The sequence below is a fragment of the Parasteatoda tepidariorum genome, chromosome 12 (genome assembly GCF_982258835.1).
Source record: "Parasteatoda tepidariorum strain Cologne lab strain chromosome 12, Ptep-v5.0, whole genome shotgun sequence".
Classification (NCBI taxonomy): Eukaryota; Metazoa; Arthropoda; class Arachnida; order Araneae; family Theridiidae; genus Parasteatoda; species Parasteatoda tepidariorum.
The window spans coordinates 53,684,599-53,706,452 of NC_141766.1; the positions used below are offsets into that span (position 1 = coordinate 53,684,599).

Here is a 21,854-nt window from a genome sequence, read left to right on the forward strand (position 1 = left end):
AAATATTATTTATTTAAAAATCTTTTTTGATTTTTTTAAAGTTATTTTTCTGATTTTATTCTAAAATATTACAGAAATGTCGAAATAGCAATTGAATGTTTAAACTGTCAATATTCGTTTTATAGCATACACTCCCTATAGGCACATTATGTGACTTACGCTACTAATTAATTGTTATATATTTGAATTTGTAAATATAATCCAATGTTAATAATATTGAAATAGTAATTAATGAAAAAAAGTACTTATCAGGGTTTTTTTTCTAAATGTAAAAAAAAAAATTGCTGGATAAAGACGTTTACAAGATTAAATGAATAACCTTCATAAAATCTTTAAGTTGATGACCTAAATAATACAATGTTTTAAAATCTATTTTATTTCGAAGAGGCGAAGCAATCAATCACAGAACCCGCTAACTTAAAAGAAAAATCTTAGAATCGATTTTTCAACAAGATTTATTATCTTTTTTGGGACAAAATTTTAAATTTATATAAGATTGCATTTCTTGAAACGTTTTGTCGAATTCATGAAATCATACAATCCATCTTATTCTGAATACTACATTTTATGTTTAAAACGTGTTTCTTCAAATTTTCCTTTCTTCTCAATTCATCCAAAACATAGTTTTCCTTACACTATACTGGAGTCCCTATCCATGTACCAATGAAACTTTACAATGTTATTTAAAAATTTAATGTTAATTATTGCTTCATTATTAATTATTATGGTGCTATTAATTATTTCTACATATTTAATTAATACTATATTATTAATTAAAAGTGCATTTAATCTTTAAAATGTGTTTCTTCAGATTTTCGTTTCAATTCAATACATATAAAACATAGTTTTCTTACACTATAGTGAAACGCATTCACACCTATCCATATACGTGGACCAATGATACTTCATGCAGTGTTATTTAAAAATTTTATATTAATTATTGTTACATTATTGATTATTACGGTATTATTAATTATTGCTACACAGTTAATTAATGCTATACTATTAATTAAAAGAACTTTTTATCTTTGAAATACGTTTCTTCAGATTTTCTTTTCCTTCTGCAATCAATACATTCAAAACATAGTTTTTCTTAACTATACTGGAACGCATTCATCCCTATACATGTACCCATGATTTTTTATTATGTTATCTAAAAATTTAACATTAATTATTGCTACATTATTAATTATTACGGTGTTATTAATTATTGCTATATATTTAATTAATATTACATTATTAATTAAAAGAACATTTTATCTTTAAAATGTGTTTCGTCAGATTTTCTTTTCTCTTCAATACATCCAAAACATTGTTTTCTTACACTAGAGTAAAACGCATTCAAATATATCCATGTACGTGTATCAATGATACTTTATGCAGTGTTATTTGAAAATTTTATGTTAATTATTGCTACATTATTAGTTATTATGGTGATATTAATTAACACTTTATTATTATATAATACTACAATATTAGTTAAAAGAACATTTTATCTTTAAAGCGTGTTATTTCAGATTTTCTTTTCCACTCAATTTAGCAAAAATATAATTTTTCTTGTAGTATAACTAAATACATTAAGCTAGATCCATCTACGTGTAACCATGTTACTTTAGGCTGTGTTATTTAAAGATTTAATCTTAAGTAAAATTAATTTAACATCCTCTCCGGGACCCACCATTCAATATATATTTGATATAATTTGGTATAATTTTATCTCCTAAATAGCATCATTATATAATTGTCTTTTATTGTATGCTTTTTTATTTTAAGCGATTGTCCATTTAAAAATGAAACTGGCTTAATTTTCGCTGGTTAGCATTTTTAATTACAGTGAAACATTATAGGGGAAAGTATTTAAATACACTTATAAATAGTTTTACGAGAAACTATCGTATTAGTTGAGTCTAGTGGATATTGTTTCTTAAACAAAATGCAGAGAAATGCTCCATAAAAGAATTTTACAGTATCTAACAAATGCTTAAAATTGAAATCATAATTTTTATACCACATTTGAGAATAATAATTAAGTTTAATAACTTGATATTTATCGTATTTATGAGTTCATATTAGAAATCATATTTTCTGCTCTGTTAGTATCTAAAGAAAATAAAAAGGTTTATTCATTTAATATATCTAGTTATTATATTTCGACTTAATAGACATCTGAAACATAAGAATTCCAAGTATTTAAAACAAAAGTTTTAGTAATAGTCTTTATTAAAAATATATAATTTTAGCTCACTTTAGTTATTATCAATTAACTATTTGTATTTTTTTTCTTTTTTATAGGTTCAGTTTCTCTAAGATTTGTTTTCAAAATTTGGCATAACTAATACTAGGAATTTTACCACAAAACGCGCTTAAATTCCATTCCATGTGATACAATTTGTATGTTCTTAAGACTTCTACAAATGCACTACTTTAACAAAACATCTCAATCACTTTAACAAAGTTAATGATGACATGAGTTTATGGCTAATTTATATACAGAAATTTTAATTTCAATTAAACTTTTGATAAAAAATTTATCTCCTAACTCTTTATCTAAGTAATTCTGTTCTTCTATCTATGAGTTTTTGAGATAAAGGCAAAAAGTATATTTTACGTAATTCCTGCGAGTTACTTACGCCTAGTTGTGATTTTATATATCTCAATTTCTTTTAAAACTGTTGTGTTTAGAAAATTGTAACTTTAAATATAAACTTCGGACAGTTAATATTTTATGGTAGTCACAAGAAGTTATTATCTTTATTCAAATTTTCAATAGAATTTTCTCTTACCGCACGTTTGTCAAGATTTTAAAGAAGAAACTTAATATTTATTTAATTAAAAAAATAGTTATGATTTATTATTAGTTTAAGTTTAAGGAAATCGAATTTAATTATTTTGAACTTTAATGAATCTGAAATATTTATAAGACTTACACTTTCACAGAAATATTTTGTCGCAATACCACATGATTACAAATTTAAAATCCAAGCAGACTCGTATGGTTTTGATAACTGTTTAAGATTACAAAATAAATCTCTAACAAATTAAAATTTTCTAAATGTATCGTTTACATAATATTAAGTTTTGTAAAGGTTTGCAAGACAGTGACTTATTCATTATTGATGAATATTCAGTGAAGGTTAATCGCAATCTTTTCAAACCTTCGATTTCCTTCAATTGCTCCTCCGAGTGAAGAACTTTCGTTGATTATGCACATAATACCAGGGCTGACGAAGTAGAAATTCTTCCCAATGAATATTGGAATATCTGAAGCAGAATTGGAAGGTTCCAACTGCGTCATTTTTTTTTTTGATTTTTTTATTACTTTGTGAGGAGAAATATGATAGATGATGGAATAAAAGATAGAACGAGAATTCCCATATATTCGATAAATTATTCATTCAGATGTGGTGGAATCATTTAGATATTATCAAAAAGGGAGAAACGATTTTAATTTTGCACGCTTCATTTTAATTTAATTACTTTGTAGCTATTAATTAAATTGTAATGGTATCCAATTATAAGTACTTAGTTCGATTCTTGAAATTTTTTATTAATCTGTTAAGAATATCTGCTCTTGCGTGAAAAAAAATGAATTTGGTTTTTAAAGATGCGTTGAAATAGATTATTATAAATGGATTTGTAACTTTATTTGATATACATTAGAGTAATAATAGTTTTTATTGTTTTATTCTGACAATTGTTGGTTTAAAATAATAAAAATATAATTCCATTTTTAAAATAGATGTAGCCAAAATTAAAAAAACGTTTTCAAAATTTTTAAAATCTCCCAAAATTGAGTATTTTGTTGGGGTATACTTTTTTTTTAAATAGTATACACCGTTTCCGCACAGCTAAGGGTACAAAAATGATTAAAAATATTTTAAACTACTTGCAAATTTCTACTCTTGAAATTGAACTTAACTCTATATGAATTAAAAAGTTAACTATTTCTTTATTTTCTATTATATTTCGAAAATCTAATTTTTGAACGTTTTAAACTAATTATGATCAAAATATTACATTAATCGATTTTCTTTAAAAACAAAATCAAATAATCTCACTGCAATTTCAATATATACCAGTTTTTTAGAAATACCTGCAGCAGAAGCACAAAAATCTTTTGCAGAAACACAAAACATTGTTCTTGAGAAAAACGATTTTAAAGTTTGCAGGTTGTTTGTATTCAGTGAATGCTTACTTCAAAAAAAATTACGACTTCAAAATTTTTTGAGTAATCAACAAAACTTAGGTGTCAAATGTATCAGAATAAATTTAAAAACAATATAATTTCAAAAAATTGGAAATTTCAATCTGCATCACCTCTTAGACAACTTAAAAAATTCAATTTAAATGTATCATTTTAGCTCACAAAACTAACGTAAATAATGTAATTTTCTAAATGATTAAAATTGAGTAAGCAATAGTTTTTCAACTTTAGGATTTGTGCTAATTAAATTTCATAACATCAAGAGTTTATTAAACAAAGTAAATTAAATGTAACATTTAATTTAACACAATTAGTTTAACTTAAAGATACATTCTTTGGGCATTTTAAATTTAAACAAAAAAATTCTGTTCGCATAAAAAATGTGTTCAGGAAATAAAATTTGATCAGATGATTTATAGATAAGATATATAATTTTTAGATAAGATATATTTTTATAATGTTCTTACGGGTTAATTACACATAAAAGCAATACACAAAAGGGGATTACTATATTATTACAGATTAAGAATGGTTTGATATATCTTTGTCTTGTTTTTGTTAAATTTGTAAGCAAATCAATCAGTTACAATTGAAGAGGAATGTAAGGTTTTGTCTGAAGTACGTACGCTTTAGAGTAAAAAATAGGTATTATTACAAATTAATAATAAGATTATATGCCTTTGTTGCCAATTTAATAAATTAATCAAATTTTACCAAATGAATAATACTCAATTATTTTAAAATTTACCTAAAAAATTTGTTCCTAACAGTAAACTTTATGGTATATTAGATGGATGCTCTGATCCCGATTATTTTACAGCATTTTTAAAATGAAAATTCTTATATTGAGAGAGGAAGAAAAAAATTTAAAATACTTCACAATTCATAAAAGCAGTATTTTCTTGCCATGTTCACATAAAGAAGTATAGTAGGACCTAACCTAATCATATAAATATGTATAAAAAAACTGTTAATGTAAAATATGTAAAAAAAACATCATTAGTAAATAGTATTAATACAATTAAATTGATAAATCACTTACTAATCATTAATTCTGTTACAAATTAAATATTCAATTCACACTTATAAAGAGTATACTAGTTTTTATAACCAAATTCTGTTTATTACTTTAAAATTAGTTAGAAGTTTGTATCAATCTGTAAAATTAGTAGAAATCTGTAGAAAGCTGAAAAAAGTAATATTAAATTTTTTATTTTTTTTAAAGAGTAAGTGTAAAAACTTTTCGATTCCCTGGTATAAGATTAAATTTTGCTTAATTTTAAACTATTCTTATAATACTTATCGCTAAAAAATTTTATTGTTCATTTTTAATTTTTTCTCTATTTCGTCCAGTTTGCTCCATGCATTCTTTTTTTTTTCTTTCAATTTTCTGGTTGAAATTTCATTGGTGTTCAACCATATTAACTTAAATTAATTCGATTGGAATATTTACTATTTAGAATTATAACAAGCATCAATGAGTTTCAATCCGTACATTCAATATTTCTTGTAAGAAAACCAACACAAACAAAGCGGTAACATGAGTGTGCAAACTATATTTACGAACTCTCTGCTTAACTCAATATTTAATTAATCTCTATAACTATTATTTTATCCTCTGTGGAAACAGTCTCTTTAATCACCGACCAAAATTTCTTCCTTTTCTGTAATTAGTTTACTTATTGTTTAATTCTTGCAATCAAATTTTTCTATACATGTAGGATACGAAATACCCGACAATTTAATTAATTTACAAATAAATGCGATGGTGTAAAAGTGTTCAAGAACTGTTATGTATTTCATTATGCGGGAGATTTTAGGAAGAGAAAAACAAGATACAGAGTACTTTTTCTTAATCCGAAAGTACGCGAAATATTCTCCCCCCCCCCCCACTAACAATATATCTTTTATTTATTTACTTAAATCAATTTTCAGTAAGGGGTGATGGCATGTACAACATATTTTTCTTCTGTCTTGTAATGCATAATATTTGGTTTTCGGAAAATATATTTTAGCGAAAAAGAAATTAAACAAAACACTGTATGATAAATTACTTGTAAATGTTCTAAAATGGTAGTGTGAATAGTCTGAGTATATACTACATCGAAAAAAGTAGTCTGTAGTAGTATCAGCCTAATAAGTTTAAAGCTAACTACTTCGCTTTCTAGTAACGGAAAACTTGGTTGTCGACATTTAAATTTTTTTTTAAAAAAATACAGATTTCGGAAGAAAATATCTTAATCATTAAGACTTATATTTTCAACAGTATCGAAGATAAGGAATTTTTTTTTCATCTGTTTTAACAGTAGCGTAATAAAAGTCTTAACCCTTTCAGAATCGTAGTCATATGCCCGGTATCATATATGATGCTAGCCTTTCTGACTCTAGTGGACTATGGAACTCACTTATTTATCAATAATTATATCAGTTTGGTGCACTCGTATTATATCTCGCATTATTATGTAAAAGTACTCTTATGAATGTTTACTCTCAGAGAGTGAGAAAGCGATTCTTAAATCTTCCACAAGTTATGAACGGGTTCGTGCAATTCTTGTCAATTTGAGTCAACTGTCAAGTTATTGCAGAATTAAACAAGCTATTTTAAAACCCGAGGGTTATAAAAGTAATCAAGAAAACTTAGCATAGAACCTATGATTTGCAAATCAGGTTTAAGAGGGTGTATGATTTGAGTCTAGTCTTGTTCACCACGTTCGCCGGATTTCAATTTGTTTGATTTCTTCTTAAATCCCTTGTGCAAACGATGCATTTGTATACAACTTAGCATCTCATAACGTGAGTCATTGTCACTTCTTCGATCATACTGATCGTTTTAACACGTTGTAGACAGTACTGTGACGGTGGCAGGCGTCACTTCAATCAAATTAAATCTTTTTGGATTTAACACGTTTTTAGTATCTTTTGTGGTTGTTTTCTACAGGAATTTCATGATTCCCATCCTATCGGGCCTCCATGAGTCGTCCTCTTGATATCTTTTCGTCGGTCGAATTTCGGAACAACTTCTACATGTTAACACATCTCCCCTTTTCCTTATATATGTTAATGTACTCTTATCTGTAAAACTTCTAAGTGATTCCAATCTTGTTGCCGTTATCTATACCATTTATCTCTACCAACCAAATCTATCTATTACATTATAGTTGTGATTATGATTTTTATACAATTTCTATATTTACAAACTTGGACACTGAAACTTTGTTTTATACGCTTGCACTCTAATTTATTTTATAGACTTTATTTTATACATATGTATATCTTACAATATTTATAAGATGTTTTTCCCTATTGAAAGTAACTGGTTTATATTTAATGTTCAATAATAATTATCTTATTGAAAGCATCATTTTTATTCTTATGTATTGTTTTCAGGAATACAGTGTACAACTTACATTTCGTGAACAGTGGCGGGACGAGAGATTGCAGTTTGATGATATGGGGGGTCAAGTACGGTACTTGACCCTCACAGATCCAGACCGAATCTGGAAACCGGATTTGTTCTTCTCAAATGAGAAAGAAGGCCACTTTCACAATATTATTATGCCCAACGTCCTCTTACGTATATACCCAAATGGAGATGTCTTGTACAGTATTCGGTAAGTGACGCATTTAAATAGATTAATATTTGTATGGAACAAAATTTTATGTACAAAATGAAGGTAAGTTAACGTATAAGGTATACCGCAAAAAACAAGAATAACAAAAAACTACTTTAAGCAAAGAAATTTTAAGCTCGTTATTTAATCATTATATTAGTCTGGCATATATTTATACTTTGCGACTTTATTGCTACTTGTAGTTTATTGGCTTTAAAAATAAAGTATAATTCAGCAAGTGAGTTGAACGTTTCGAAATATGAGCAATTGAAATACACTTAATGTGCCCATAATTGTAACGCATAACCGAACCATGGTTAAATCAAGTTATTTTGACTATAAACAGACGACGCTTTTTCCGATAGGCCTCATTTCAAGCTTCTAAAACACAGACAACAAGAGTACTTTCCGCCAGGTCAGATTTAATATGACCGTATACACTCCGGTTGCTTTGTCAGCTGCCAGGACTGAACTCACGATCTACAGATATGCAACAACAATGTGAGTAACATCTTACACTGTAAAATATTATGGATTAAATTACGGTAAAAAATACCGGTATTTTGGGTGCATCATTACCGTAAAATGATGCACCGTAAATTTTACAATATTTATTCAGAGTTACAGCAAAAGTTGCGGTAATTATGACTGTAAAAAGTATGGGTATATCAGATTTTTTTATTCAGTAACATGCTCCTGTAAAAATGGATTTTACGGTGAAAGGTGCTCAGAGTGTCTGTCTTTTTTACCGTAATTTGATCCAGAATTTTTTACAGTGCAACCGACTACGTCATGGGAGTGCACATAATTATGACAATAAATGCGTGTATAATCCTTATGTTTTTTTTCATACAAATTGTGATTAACTCTGATAATAAGCTTTAAATGCTTTTCATTAATAATTAGGCCTAAGTATAAAGTGCTTGGTAAACTAATTTTTAGATCACATCATTTTGAAACGCATGTCAAACACGTATATTTACGGGAATTGTAGAAGTGACTTTGTGATTTCGACTATTTTATCCGTTTAATTTGTGCTGTAGTTCACTAAAAAAATTTATTCTTGATGCAACAGCTGTTTAATATTTTTATATATATTTATTCGATTTTATATCCAATAAGTATTTTTTTGTTATTTATAGTGCTATATGAGTAATAATAGGCATTAAATTTATAAATAAATACAAAAACTTAATAACAATATTTATTAATAAGTATCTCTCAAATTATGATATCTCCAATTTGATGCATTAGAACAGCAAAATATTTCTCGAAGACAAAGTAATTAACTTGTTACTTACAGTGCGTAAAAACTGAATCACTCTGAACAACATTTGATCTAATGTTATGTTCCCGTACTAGGACCCAATTCTCATGGTTCGAGGGGTTGATCTCAAATGTGCTAAATAATTAGTGCAGGCAATATTTTAATTTACGTAATTAGACAAAAAATCATACATGCTTACAATCATACTTTTCAACAGATTTGGGCTCTGACCCCCATAATATGGATGGGGGTTAGCAGCAATTTAAAAAACAATCTGTCCCCAATAGTTTGGTTCGAAGAGTCGCCAAAAGTTTGGATTCCTTAATGCTAATTTTACTTTTTGTGTATTCATTCATATCTCACGAATTGATGTAAACTTAATCGCAAATCAGGTTTAGGAGGGAGCATACTCTGAGTTTATTCGTGTTCCCCGGGTTTGTCAGATTTCAATTGGTATGACTTCTCTTCAAATCTCAATTAAAATACGATAGAAAGTGCAAATTAAAATACGAAAAGTACGAATTAAAATAAGAATATTGAAAGATTTAAAAGTAAATGTTTTTGTTGAAAAGTAGTTAACCATAAAAGTTATTTAGATAATATACGTCTTTTTTAAATTTCATTTTCTCAGAAGCTATTCGAAAACATTCGTTACATTTTTTATGAAATTACATTCTTTTTAAGAAAAATAGGAGATTTCATTCCTTACAATTTTAAAATTTTTCAGCCTTTATTAAATAAAACTGAAAAAAATAATAAAGAATTGTTGAAATATATTTAACATAGAATTATCCCTGGATAAACGTTCTCGAGATAAAGCATACTACGCAATTAATTTATTACTTTGTTTAATAATAGTCATGAAATTTTGAATTGCAAGGTATATTTGTTTTACATCATTTCAAATAATGCAATTTCATATGGTGAAATAAAAAATTTCAATGAAATTGGTCAATAAGTTTCTGAGTAATAAAACTTTTTAAAAAAATCGTATGTTTAAAAGTTCTTATTATTCGATCAGAAATCAACCAGGGAATAACTTCTTTTTCTTTTCTTTGTGCACTGTACATTACCAAGAAAAAGCATTACATTTTTATTATAAATATTCCTCTTATTATAATTGTTTTTATTAAATATTATAAATATTTGTTTATTATGATATTTAATATTTAAATATGTAATTTTCAGAATATCATTAGTTCTCTCCTGCCCCATGGACCTAAAGTTTTACCCCTTGGACAAACAAACATGTTCAATTGTTATGGCTAGCTGTAAGTATCATTTTATAATTACCAAGAAAAGTTTATAGAATATTAAATTATTTTTTCTAAATAGTTATAATATAAATATCTTATAAAGAAATTTAATTTCGGAAAAACCACATAACCCAAGAATAATTTTCCAAAAACTTATCATAATAATACAACTTGGCATTAGAAAATAAAATTAAATTCATTTAAAGTAAATATATAATTGCACTGGACCAAATACAACCTGTTGATTGAATAGTACGGTTTACCGGAAATTCTGGTTTTCGATATTATAGTTCATATTACCATACATTAATAAGAGAAATACAAAACTGAAAAGTAAATTAATGATTTTTATGCCATGCTGTAAAGTATCATGATAAAATTATCACATTTTAACAGATTTACCAAAATTTATAAAGTATTATAAAATCACATTCTTTTAATAATTTTATCTAAAATATTATCAAAGCATTTCGGTAAAAAGTATCGAGTTTTCTGGTATGACAGAAACATGGTTAATTTCACCGTATTCTGGCAGTTGTAACCATATTTTTTTCTCAATGTTGTATTAGGAAAATACTAGATAAACTTTTATAAATTAAATTAGTTTTTTTAATTGAAGTCTAAATATGTTTAAAAAACGAAAGCTTATATAAGTTAATATGTCATTATTAAAAAATAATGTAAATGCGAAATATAGTGCGTTTTTTAAATGAAAAAGTTTTCACAGGAATTAAACACGTTTTATTTTCTAGATTAATATAAATAAATTTAAAACTTAATTCATCTTTTATTAAGCATTGTCACAAATAAAATTTAGAAGTATTTACAAGAAGTTATATCGCGTTAAAGCTTTCTTAAATTTTGCATGAAAAATGTTCAGACTAAAGTTAATTAGTTAGACTAAATCCTTTGCAATTTATAAATGTAAAATATATTTGAATAGACATCACCAATGTTATAAACTATTTATAAAAATTATTTTAAAATAATATTCTATTTTCAAATCTCTTTTAACCATGGGTAAATGCATTTAAAAAGCTTCAAAGTATATGTTTAAAGTATTTACAAATTCTAACGAGGAATATGTATATCAAAAGCACTTTGCTTTAGCAACTGTAAATGATAAATATCTACAATGAATTATCCTCAATTATAACAATCTAAACTATTTATGAAAAGGACTTCAAATTGTTATCGGGAAATTTCAGAATAGTTTAATTTAGTTACACTCTTTCGCAACATTTTGAGTAAGATTTTGAAATTTAATAAATTCTGCATGTAAAAAGAAAACTTGAGCTGTTTGTAAAACACCTATCTCTTGCTATAGTGTGTGGGAAATTACCCGCACAAACTTTGCTACTTATTTCTTTAAACTTCCCACACAAACTGTGTGGAAAATTTTAGTAGTTCATAATGTTAAGTATTAAAATATGCTGCTTATGATTGCATATTAAGATATATGCGGAATAATAATCTAAATTGATTTCTTCGTGAGTTATAATCAGATAACAATTATTCATCGAATCGTTTTGATAAATTACCAATTCGTTGACACATTAAAAGGATTTGATTGTTTTTATTTTCAATAAAATATATTATTTAATGAAATAAATACATTCATTTAAAAGATCATATATTATTATTCAAAAAAAATAAATAGTTCTCTATCCAATTCGAGAAATTTAAATCTCCAATTAATAATATTAAAAACTATTTATGATCAGGACTTGAAATGTTATTGGGGAATTCTAAAATAGTTTAATTTAGTTACATTCTTTAGCAAATTGTTTTAGAAAGATTTTATAATTTAATAAACTCTGCACTCAAAAAAATAACTTGAAATAGAAATTTCATGAGTTATTTGTAAAAGAGCTATCTTTTAGATTTCACAAGCTGCGTCTTCTGCGTGAGTTGTAATCATATAACATTTATTCATCGGATCATTCTGATAAATTATCAATTTGTTGATACATTAAAAGGATTTGACTGTTTTTATTTTCAATAAAATATATTATTTAATGAAATAAACACATTCTTTTAAAATATTATCAATTACCATTCAAATAAGAACTAAATAGGTTTCTATCCAATTTGTAAAATTTAAATTATGCCTATTCACAACTCAAAATAAAAATTATTAAATAGATAATTTTCTTTCTACCATCCCAATTCTAGAGAATATTTAGGTAGAATCATTTCAAGTATAAATTTGAATAAATTAACATTTAATTCCAAAAGATATCTAAAGGCAAATAATCTAGTTAAGTTTCCTTAGTAAATACCAGATGAAGCTTCGCTGATTGCTCTTTTTAAAGACAAAGAAAACGAGAAAGGAAATTAAATTATATTACACTCACTAATGACAGAATTACAATCGATGAAAAGGCCCCGATAGCGCCATTTCTTTTTTTAAGAAAAAAGAATTCCGAGGAAGAAATCGAAAAAAAATCATTTCACTTTTTAGCTCCATTACAATCTAAAATTTTCTTTTTTAGTGATTTTCATTACCGGGTACTTTTTCTCGCGTTACGTGCGTGCCCGTAATTAGTGTCAGCAACTTCTAATGAAGGCACCACAAGAAGAGCGTGACATTCTAAGCTAAACACTTAATTTCCTTCTCTTGTGATTAAGGTCATAATTTTTTCGTCACCGTAAAAAGGCAATCTAATCACGAGAAAAAAAATCCTAAAATAAGTCATGCGATCATCATTGGACCACTTCTCTTTTATGAGGACTATAATTTTGTTGATTTTTTTACAGTGATGCAGACCACTATTTTTGAACATTTTCATGCTTAGTTGAGAGGAAAACCTTCAACTAATTGCTGATTATAAAAGTATATCATCCTCATTGTTACGATAAATTCTCACTTGATCGAATCACCGTATTAATTGCTTCAATTAAAAGGCCAATAACTTTATTAAAGATTTTTGTATACTTATAATTTTGTTTATTTTAATTTTTTATTACTTTATAATGAAATTTAAATTTACAAAAAGCAACAATTGTTTCTATAAGATAACCGTTTTCTATAACATATAAATACGCTGAAAATAATATATTTTATCAGAATATTCAAAATCCATTAATTAGTCAGATAAAAATATTTGTTCTATCAAATTTGATCAGAATTCATTTTCCAATTAATTTTATTTTGCATGCAGTAGATGCTTCAATTATAAATTGGAATTATAAATGCTTGTTAATGCTTTGAAACATAATTTTTGAAGATGTATGGCACGATGTTTAAAAAATGAGTGGATTAACTTATATCAAAATTCGTGTCATAAGCTTGTAATACAGTCTGATAGCATATTTAAATTTTATTGCAATGCAAACTTTATTGCTAATAACAATTTATACTTTTTTAGACTATAATAATTTTCATTAATTTTTAGTTTGTAATGCCTTTAGCTTTCATTAGGAATTCTATAGTTATTATTACTATATAATTAACCATTATTTTAAAATAACTTTATTGAAATAAATAAAACCTCTCTTCTATAATATTCTGAATAATTTCCTTAAAAAGTAAAACCATTTTTTTCATCACATGGTAACCTATAAAATTATTTATTAAATTATAATAAAAATAAAAATAAAAATTGAGAGTTTTTTATCTTTTTAGAATATAAAGAATATAAAGGAATATATAAAAAAAATGTATAAAGGAATATATAAAATAATATAAAGGAAGAATATATTTTATAAAGAATATATTAAATAATATAAAGGGTGAAATTTATCAAAGTGAAGAAAAAATTCATAAAACTTTAAAAATTGGTTTATTAAAATTTTAATTAAAATTTATGCATTTTAATTAAATAATGTTATTGTTTTGGATTTCTTTTACTTTATAATTAACCATCTCGATCAATTTTAAATTCTTTAAGTAATTCTTTAAATTACTTTTAATTTATGAGTTTAAAATATCAAATAAATATTTAAAACTAATTTATTTTTCATCATTGTATTTACCTTTTCTGTATTTTTTTTTAATTAAAAAGAAAATTAAAAACTATAATCCCATTAACTTTATCATATATTTTCCTATTTTAGAGTAAGGTATAGTTTGTGCTAATTGTATTATTAATGGCAAAATTTTTCTAGTTTCGGACAGTTACGATGTATTTAAAATTCTTAAGTTCTAGTACATTATTTGCAAAATCTACATCAAAGCATTTTACCTGAGACTAACAAATGAAAAAATTCTAAATTAAATTGGTCCAGCGTTGAAAACAAGCAAATTCTTCCGTTTTAACGATCTTTGTTCCGTGACATAGCAAAATGAAGTTTGAGCTAGGCAGTTGCCAACAAAAATCAGTGATGTTTAAAAAAGAAAAAAAATAAAGCATCCCCTTTGAGAAACAACTGGAGTTCTCGTTGGACTTAACCAGTTTCGATTTTCAGAGTGAGACGAGGCATGAAAGACCCCCGGCTGAGATTCGATTTTCAATACTCCTGTTTCCCGTTTCTGGGAGAGTGTTACTTTTGAAGAAAGTACCTTCAATCGAATCATAATCATCGTTGTTGAATTTACGAAGGGAAATGGTAATTACGATACTCTAAGTTTAATAAATAAATTTTTAGTATTTTGAGAGCCTTTCCCTACCCACCCACCCTGCAACCTAGAAATAGAAATCGATAGTAATTTTTGGCTAGGAACATAGTTACACTTTCTTTTATTTTAAATTACGCTCCTTGAGCATGTTCTGTCTACTATCACTTTTCACGATGATTAAAAATAGATGTTATACTCATAAACTTTTTCTCAAATTAATGATATTTTAACAAATTTACGAGGGCTGTTTTTTAAGTAAGCACTGCTTGAAAATAAAAACCAAACGAAGGAAGATTTTCACGAATCGAATGTGTTTTTCGATTCTACATATGCTTCTCTTTTTTTTTCAAAATAGTTGCCAACCTCTGGGGGTACTGATCCAGGAATTTCCTTGCCTTCTGGATTGGTTCAAAATTACAATGCCACGGAGTTGAACAGCAGTCGTAAAAGAAAAATTGGGTCAGCTTTCAAAGACAGATCTAAAATAAGATATAAAATAAAATAAAACAGTTGTAGGTTTGATTAAACACTTATCATACCTTACAACTAGACTTAGAACACTAATATGTAACTAGACTTAGAATACCCTCTTTACAGTAACTTGCCACCTGCTTCGATAACCAAGATGCCACGACCATTTTCACGTCTTCGTTTTCGTTGTACTGGTTGTCACCAAAACGACGCTTGAAGCATCAGAAAGGATGCAAATCAATTAGCACAAGATCTGGGCTGTATTGAGGGGTGGTCCAAAACTTCCCAGCCATAAGAGTCCAATAAAGCGTGGGACTGAGCTGTGGAGAGAGTCACTGCATGGAGTAGCGAAATATCCAGTCAGAAGGAAGCCTCGTAAACTTAACAGTTATGTGGTTGAATATATCCAGCAGACATGTTTTTTGCTGACTAAAGACACATCACTGACCATACCTCATTAGCGGCTGGTGATTTGTTAAACTTGAAAATTTCAAGACACAGAACTGAACGTATAGATTACCTACCACAGCTGTAACTAATCACAGTTGTTCGCAAGAAATGCCAGAACACTACGCAAGTACTCGTTGCGACACACGCGTCACATATTAGTGTACACAACAAAACGGCCCTTATCCAAAAAACAGCCCTCGCACATTAAAAGGTTTAATTTCAAGGTATTTAAAAATAGTTGTAATATTCGCAAACTTTATACTTAACTAATGATTTTTTAACGAATTTGCATCAAAAGATATCAATTTTACTATTTCTAAAAATAGGTGTTATACTCATAAACTTTTTCTCAATCTAATTATATTTTAACGGATTACCATCAAAAGATACCTATTTCCCGATGCTTGCAATTATGAGTAATATTCATAAACTTTATCTCGAATTAATAATATTTTGATAAATTTGCATGAAAAAATGGGTAAACATTAAATTGTTGATCGAAATCCTTACATTTCATTGACATAATGATTTAGCGTTGTCAATTCATCAGAAAACCAAATAATTGCGTTGCATCAATGGTATCAATTAATTTAAAAAATAATGTAAACAAACTCTGTTATTAATTATTTTTGAAATATTTGAAGATATTTGAGTTATAAATTTCTGTAACCGAGAAAATCTTATTAGCGTTTATTAGTATCATTATTTAAGAAAGAAGGAAAATCATTAATAATTGCAAAAAATTTGAATGAAAAAATTTAAATGTTATTTATAGACATAAATTCAATTTAAAATATCATAAAAATACAGTGATATTAATTATTGTACAACAAATATTACCATAAACATAAAATGGAGAAAATAATTCTAACAGAAAAAAGAATATTAATATTTAAAACTACAAGGTGCTTAAAAAAATAAAATATATGTTTACATTGGTCAATATATCAAAAGACATTTTTATCTAAGAAATAACGTTAGGAAAGAGAATTAGTGTAAATAAATAATAATAAAACATATTTAAGACTTACCTTTTAAGTATATTTAAGGATTTGGTGAGACATTTGCCAAGTTCGACAAGTTTGCGTTAGTTTACGATAGTTAGTTTACGAACGTTAACGTTAGTTTAAATCGTTAGTTTACGATAAAATAGCAATTATTGATGCTATTTGATTGCAGATTTTGACAATAGTTGTACTGAGATAATTTAAACAGAGCATTAAGATAATTTGGGTAAATGAAAGTACTATTCCGTGATAGGGTAGCTCCCTTAACGATGCACGGTGGCAATAACTTAACCCTATCTCCCCTTTGTATCATTCAAAGAATCTTTTATATTTGTGCATATACACGACAATATGTAGCAGCACTTCATTTTTATAACACTGAGTGAGGTAAAGTGACATTGAGCAACATTAAGTGAATTATTGAGTGAAATATACATGAATATAAAATATATATGAAACTTTTGACTTCATATTTTATTCAGAGAATGCTTTTTATGCCTGAGAAAACTAATGTTACAAAAACGCTTAATTTAATTTAAAACTACATTTCTAAATTACACTTCACTATTAAATAATGTCACTTGTATATTAAATAATGTCAGCCGTTCATCCCTTCAGTGGGTCGATAAATGAGTACCAAGCATGCTTGGAAACTAAACACTGGGGGTTCCGCGTTCGGCTGACCACCTAAGCTGGACATCTACTCCTGCACCCCAGAGCCCAAGGTCAAGAAAACTGAGATTGGCACAGTACGTCTTGGCCCTCTGTGGGCTGTCGCGCCACTGAGTTTAGTTTATTAAATAATGTATTTTAGTTAGTATATTTAATTCTATTCTTTTTCGAGCAATTATTTAGACATAATATTTTTAGACAAAATATGCTGGATGCTAAGTGTTACTTAAGCTGAGGTAAGTCAAAAATCAAGTGAGTGTTTTATCAAATTTTAGCAACATTTTGGGTTGCTAAGCGAATACAGTAAAACTCTGATAAGTCGAATGTAGTCTAATTCATATTTTAATGAGGATTCAAGCAAATAATTTGCGATGCGAACTGGATAAAAATTATATTTATTTTTCGAATGCATAAATTAAGTTATATTTAACCCTACTTATGCAAGAGATTCTTCTCTGAATCTATTAAGCGAGTTATCAGAGTTCGACTGAAAATTTTGTAATTCGACTTAGAAAGAAGTTTTACTGTATATTTCTTTCGTTTTAGACGGTTACACAACCGAAGATTTAGTTTTTCTTTGGAAAGAAGGCGATCCTGTTCAAGTGACAAAGAATCTTCATCTTCCACGTTTTACTTTGGAAAGATTCTTCACCGATTATTGCACTAGTCGAACAAATACCGGTAAGCATTATCCTAACTTTTTTTAGCGAAAAGAACACCTCATTAACTATTAAAGAGCACCAAATCACAATCCCAAAATTTTTGTAAATTTTAAAAGTCTGTTAAGTAACCTAATTAACCTTTTGTCTTCCGAATAATTAACCATGCTAAGTCAGAAAATTTGAACAATGAAAAGGGTAAACTGAAAAATTGAAAATGTCCATGCAAAAGTTCACAATCATAGAAGGAAATTGCTAGCTAAATTTTTAAATTCTTTGAATTCAGAGTGAAAGTTTGCAATGTCGCTTTAGCTGAGCCAACGAAGTGAAAAGAATTAAAAAATTTACTTGTCAAGAGATTTTCTTTTCTTTTACGGATCTATATCACATCTGTTCATTAAATGCGGCAATCAAATTTCTTTCTTTCAAATCGGCATTCGTAAAACAAAGCTACATAACTGCTACGTTTTAAATATTCATAGTGTCTCATTTAAAAAAGAAAGAATATCGCAGTCGTTATTTTTAGTGTGATTGTTCCAAGCAATTACGCAACGTCTTTGCAACCTTTTTTTTACCTATACAATGACAGAAAATTAAAAAAAAATGATTTCTGAATGCTTAATAAATGTGATCATTAACAATAGATTTTGTTTTTGATTATGTTTTCCGAAAATCCGGGTTTCCGCACCATCAAAGACTATATTCTTAAGGATTTTAATTATATTTGTCAAATATTCGCAAATAATTATTTTTTTATTTTTCTGTCATTTTAAACTTCTAAATTTAACAATACATTTACTTATTTTTTTGTATGCGACGTAGCCTGTCGGATAAAATCATCTCCATTTTAACCCTCTCTGACACATTAACCCTACAGACAAAGGAGTAATATTGTGACACCAAAACTCATATAGGTCTTAAATAAAATAAATATGTCCTTTGTGATTTTAAACGATGTTTATGATTAAATTTAAATTTCATCACAATGAATTGCTTTCGTAAATTTATTATATTCATTAATAATTTACAGTTGCATAATTATAATTATCAGCTTTTCTACGATGTATAGTTTAATGCTATAGTTTTTTTTCGGCTACCATTAGGCTTTATAAGAATGATAAAACTTTCTAAAAATGCAACAGGCTTTTATTTTAAATATACTTTTTTTTAAAAAAAAATATTTAATCTAGAAAAAAAACATCCATTTAGTCTCTAATCAAGCAACATGTTTACAGCTATGTTTACTCTCTTCCCAAATTCAGTTGGCAAAATCAATTATTTAAATTTCAATTCATCATTTTACTTTCGTCGAAGAAATATTTGAACACGAGATATTGTAATCTACATGAACATAAATGTTTGAACATGTTTATCATAATATTTAAATATATTGGGACCAACAAAAGAAGTGATGTTATTTTAGAGGTGCTCAAATGAAATTTTAAATCTTTGTGGTGTAAATGTCTTCGCTATATGCTAGTAAATTATAATCTAAATAGAAAAAGTGAAGAAAAGTTATAAAAGGTAAGCTCAGTTCCAATATCCAAGGATGGCGAAAAAGGTAAATATTTAAGAAAATTTCTATATAACTAGGATATTATTTTTTGTTAAAAAAATATTCTCCTCGCTTCAATGATGATTAAAAAATAGGTAGGTTACATAAAATTGCTTCTTTTCTTCAGTCTGTTCAAGTTATGTAGATATTCTTTCAAACTGTTACTTTTATGTGTTACTCTTTGCAAATATGAAATTTAATATATTGCAAAATATCTCCTAATTGGGTGTTATGAATCAATCAAAGGATCTAGTATTATTTTAACGTACGTAAATTTGTAATCATTTGTTTATCATAAATTATTATTTTCTCTGATATTTAATACCACAATACAGTTTGTTGTTGTTGTCGTAAGTCTTTAAAACAAGGGGTGTGATTGTTCTTGTTTTCCAGTGGCGCCATCTATGACTAAGAATTTGACTTCTGACCCACTCATACGTCACATCCGTTTATAGGGTGAACCCATTCATACATCCATTCATTCATAAACTGAACCAGAGAACGATCAAACTCTAATTCAGTACCCCCAAAGGTTTAATTTGTTAAGGGAACATGGAGGGCTTTGTGACCCAACATATTTAACATGCTCCAGTTACTATATACTACACGGGGAGTCTTCGACCGGCTGTATTCGAATTCCGGTTCTAACGAGCGTTAGTCCAGCTCCTTGCTGACCTGGCCATTGCGGCCAAAATACAGTTTATATTGTTTATATATCACGGAATACATACTATTTTAATAACATTTTGTTCTATTTAATTTAGTATAAATAATGCAATGTTTGTAAGGAAAGCTAATCAGTAAGGCCGGAATATTGGTGTCATTTTTTCCTGCCTTTAGATAGTAGGCATTTTTCAAAATCTTTAAAAGAATCTCATTCTTATATTTTTCTTACATTTTTCACTTTTGCTTATTTTTGCTTGACTTTGGCGAACTAGATAAAATGAAGCCCCTGTACCTTTTCAGTTTTTTTTTACAAGTCGCTAAATGTTTTATTGCCAAGTAGAATACAGCACAGTTACGTACTTTGATTTCATTCGAAAAATTTATATTTAACAAGAAGACTTAGTTTTATACAGTTTTAAAAGTTCGCAAATAAAAGCGTTTGTCTACTATTATTTGCACATATTTTACAATCCTCACGTAAAAAGGCTACTGGGGTTTATAATTTAAAAAAATAAACTAAAACATTAAATTGCTCAAGGAGGAAAAAAAATTGTAAAATTACCGTACTGTATGGTAATGGCATTTCTCTGGTAAAATAAAAACATAATTTTTAATACAAAACATGACATATAAAACATTTAATTAAATCAAAATAAACGATATTTAAACAGAGTATTTGGTAGTTTTTCCTCTTATATAGTAATGCTTTATCTGAAACTCTGGTTTTCAAATTTATGGTTATTATTACCACATATTTAATGAAAAAAATTCAAAACAGAAAAGTAATTTTAACTGAATAAATGGTTTGTTTTTTGCTATGTTCTAACATATCATGATGAAACTACCAAATTTTTTCCACATTTACCCAATTTTGGCAATGATTGTAAACCATAACTTTTTGTTATTTTTACTAAAATCATTATCAAAAAACTTTGGAAAAAATTACCGAGCTTCTTGATGTTCCCATAGAGCCGGAAACACGATAATTTTTACCATATTCCAGTAGTTTGGGCCATACTTTTTTTTTCTCTATATAACATTAGAATGCTTAAGTGGCTTCCTACTTTTCCAATTAATATAATTTAGAGTCATGATTTTAAAACGAATTTAAAGAAAACTAAGAAGTTCAGGAAGAAAATCGATATTTCGTTATAGTTCAAATAGTTACCAAAGTATAAAGATTAAAAGATTTTTACGTTGTCTCAATTTCTCCAATCAATTTTGCGCTGCAAAAATATTTAACTTGAAGTTAGCTATTTAACTTATTTCATTCTTTTTTTTTTTTTTTTTTTGCATTTAGTGTTCAGATAAATATTGTCTCTGGTAACGGTAAAATGTATCTCATGACAAACACATTTCTATGAAATATGGGACGGAAATCAGTTTTATTTCTTAATTAATTAATGTAAATTATTAATTCAAAATGGAGCAGTAAAATTATCAAATCATACTTAATGTTTTTATTTCAAATTATT

The 21,854-nt window shown here is 27.1% G+C and overlaps 1 protein-coding gene across 4 annotated transcripts in view; it reads left to right on the plus strand.

Annotated features, from left to right (window-relative positions):
- GluClalpha (glycine receptor alpha 1) overlaps positions 1 to 21,854 on the plus strand; it is a 328,193-nt gene that overhangs the window by 291,690 nt on the left and 14,649 nt on the right. For all 4 annotated transcript variants that reach the window (XM_016064935.4, XM_071188006.2, XM_071188007.2 and 1 more), the window contains exons 6-8: positions 7,592 to 7,815; positions 10,271 to 10,353; positions 18,046 to 18,180. In XM_016064935.4, coding sequence (XP_015920421.1) covers positions 7,592 to 7,815; positions 10,271 to 10,353; positions 18,046 to 18,180 — 442 coding nt within the window. The remainder of the gene's footprint in view (positions 1 to 7,591; positions 7,816 to 10,270; positions 10,354 to 18,045; positions 18,181 to 21,854) is intronic.